Here is a 3,364-nt window from a genome sequence, read left to right on the forward strand (position 1 = left end):
CCTGAGGGGTGGGAACCAACTGAGGTTATCCCCAAGCTTACTGCCTAGGGAAAGCTATCAAAACACATTAGGGAAAGGTAGAACTCAGGCAGAGTTCAACATGATTCCTAAATTCAGGATCTGGAGCTGAGATTCTTGGGAGAATAAAACAATTAGAAACAATCAACCAATATACCAAAGAGAAGAAATCTGCAAAGAGAGGGAACTATTTTGATCTTCAGAAGGACTGTATTAAGAACTTACTTTAATGCTGATTAGTTCATGCACAAACTAATTAGTTCTAGCTAATCTACCCAAAACATGTGTGAACCAGTCTACTGAAATTGGAGGAAGAACCACACACAAAAAAATGGGGCAATACTTGAAGCTAACCCTTTTTGAGCAGCCACACAAGAATTTCTCACAATTTATTTTGATAGCTTTATCTATAGAGTAATCTTTATGTCACAATATCACAATAGTGATAGAAAGATAGAGGGAGACCATACAGTGAGGCAAAATGAGTACCAGATGCTCTGCTTTTGCATAGGATAGTATAAAAACAAAATCTGGCAAAATCAACCAATTTGCAATCTAATCAAGTCTCAGAATAAAGCTTGAAAACAGAGAAATTAAAAAAATAATTAGCATCCAGCAAGGTAAAATACATAATGTCTGGCATTTGTTCCGATTTACCAGTCATGAAACAAAGTAGAAAAAAGGTTCATAAGTGAGGAGAACAATGAATCAACTGAAACTGACCCAGACAAATGACACAGGTACGAGAATTAACAGATATAAGCATTTAAAATCTTTACAAATTCATTCCATATCTTTGAAAATCAGCATCCTAGCATCCAAGGGAGGGATAAAATTGGGATGGCAGTCCAAAATTCACCATCAACATAAACTGTCACTATTTGACACAACTAGAAGCTCACTAAAATGCCCCATTCGAAAGTTTTTTTTTTAATTTTTTTAATTTGACATGACTCAGAAATCACCCTGAATAAAAGACATTTGTAGTGGCAATTGTTTACCATTGGAGTATCTTAAGGCAAATTTACTGATTGGGCTAACAAAAGACTGACCATAAAACTTAAACAAACAAATAAGCAAAAAACATAGAATAAGATGCCAATCAGAGAGTTTGAAAAGTTCCAACATAGTCCTAAGAATCTAGAAAACCATATACCTGTGTGCATAGTACATGCACAAGATTAAAAAAAAATACACTCAAAATAAAAATTTGCTTTCTAATCAAGGACTTTATATCAGCTATTATGAATAAGTTCTATGAACTAAAAGAAACCAAGTCTAAAGCAGAAAAAAAAAAGTTTGAGAATTATGTGTCACCAAATAAAAAATATAAATAAAGAGATAGGAATTTAAAAAAAGAACCAAATATAATGGAAAAATATAATAAATGAAATGTAAAATTCACTCCTGGTGCTCAAAAGCATATTTGAACTTGTAGAAAAAAATGAATAAGCAAACATAAAGAAAGGCCAATTGAGACTACCCAACTAAAGAAGCAAGAAAAAAAAAGAATTGCAGAAAAACAAAGTCTCAAAAACTTTCAGGATACTAACAAAAAATAGCAACATACTTATAAAAGAAAACTGAAAATGACGAGAGACAGAAATAACATTTGAAGAAATATTGGCTGAAATTTTTCAAAAATTGCTTAAAAAAAAACATTTAATCCTCATATACAGGAAGCTCAGCAAATTTCACGTAGGTTGAAATCAAGATATTCTTAACCAGTGTCAAACTTTTGAAAGAAGAAAACAAAGGGATAATCTTCCAAGCAATAAGATATGATTTTAAATACATTTGATTGTTAAGAATTTAAAGAATCTCTCCCTGATTCTCTTGGTTTTCACACCATAAATAATAGGGTTCATCATGGGTGGAATAAGAAGATATATATTGGCTATAAAAATATGGATATGTGGAGCAATGTGGTGGCCAAACCTATGAGTGAGAAAAGAGAAAAAGGCTGGTGTATAAAACACCAAGATGACCCATACATGGGAGACACATGTGCTTAAGGTCTTGAGACGGGCAGCTTTGGATGGGAGATTAAAGACAGTGAGAAGAATAAGGACATAAGAACAGATGATCAATATGAAATCCAGTCCCCCTGTCAGGAATGCCACAATTAGGCTGTAGGCTCTACGAATCTTGGTCTCGGTGCAAACCAGCTTTATCAGGGCCATAAACTCACAGTAGGTATGGGGGATGACATTAGTTCGGCAGTAGGAAAGCCACCTCAGTAGAAAGGGGTGTGGACTGAGGAGTATAGTTCCTCTGAAGACAATACCCAAACCCAAGCCTACAATCACTGCAGGTGTTAGGATAGTGGAATGTCTTAATGGATGGCAGATGGCTATGTAGCGGTCAAAAGCCATGGCCAAAATAAACCCAGATTCCATAGTAGACAGAGAATGAATAAGATACATTTGAGTGAGGCAGACTTCAAAGTAGATCTCTCTGTAATTGAACCAGAAGAGGCTGAGAATCTTGGGAAGCGTAGAAGAAGTAAGCATCAAATCAGCCACGGACAGCATACATAGAAAGAGGTACATAGGTTCATGCAGTTTGTGGTCTGTCTTGACAATGAATAGAAGGGCAACATTTCCCATTAGTGACACTATGTAGACGAGACAAAAAGGGATAGAGATCCATACGTGGACAGTCTCCAATCCTGGGATGCCAAGTAGTAGGAAGGTGGAAGGGTGAAGATTGGTCCTGTTATAATTTAACATTATGCAAACAGTAGATATTCCATGGCCCTGTTCAAATTTTAAAAAATCACAAAAATTATAAATATATGAAACCAGGTTTTTTTTTTTTTTCATTATTCTAGGCCAGAATGGATGCTGGCTATTGAATTAATCCTTCTGTAATATAATCTTGAAAGGCGTCAAATACATGGGACTACGTTTTGGAGGGTAAGAAAAATCATTAGAAAATCATCTATCTAGCTAGCTAGCTAGCTATTATCTACCTATCTATCTATTCTATCTCCTTGACTTTTTTTTTTTTTTCAGAAAGTGTTGCTCAGATAGCCAGATGCATTTCAGAGGTATTCCAGAAGTAGTAGTTGATACATTGCTAAGAATGAAGATATAATTTTCTACCGTTTGAGAAAAGCAAAAAAGTGTAAGTACCACCATCATGAATGAGATCAGTGATCTGTGATATTTTAACTCTCTTATTCCCCTTCCAATGATAGAACTTACAGATATAAGGAAAAGGTGACTTGGGAAATACTAAAGAACAATTGGGAAAGCGATCTAAAAAAGCAGAATGAAGAGGTATGAACAAAACTGGTCCTATTTTTTTTTTATTAATTTTTTATTTTTTATAAACATATATT

General features: G+C 34.6%; 1 protein-coding gene across 1 annotated transcript; it reads right to left on the reverse strand.

Annotated features, from left to right (window-relative positions):
* Positions 1 to 1,805: 1,805 nt before the first annotated feature.
* On the reverse strand, positions 1,806 to 2,750 carry LOC116599771 (olfactory receptor 52K2-like). The gene has a single exon (XM_032359748.1). The coding sequence runs from the start codon at positions 2,748 to 2,750 to the stop codon at positions 1,806 to 1,808; it is 945 nt and encodes a 314-aa protein (XP_032215639.1).
* Positions 2,751 to 3,364: the final 614 nt, after the last annotated feature.

This window comes from Mustela erminea, chromosome 9, assembly GCF_009829155.1.
Source record: "Mustela erminea isolate mMusErm1 chromosome 9, mMusErm1.Pri, whole genome shotgun sequence".
Taxonomy (NCBI): domain Eukaryota; kingdom Metazoa; phylum Chordata; class Mammalia; order Carnivora; family Mustelidae; genus Mustela; species Mustela erminea.

Coding starts and splice junctions, on each gene's coding strand:
- LOC116599771 (XM_032359748.1), bottom strand. CDS start 2,750: ATGTTAAATTATAACAGGACCAATCTTCACCCTTCCACCTTCCTACTA.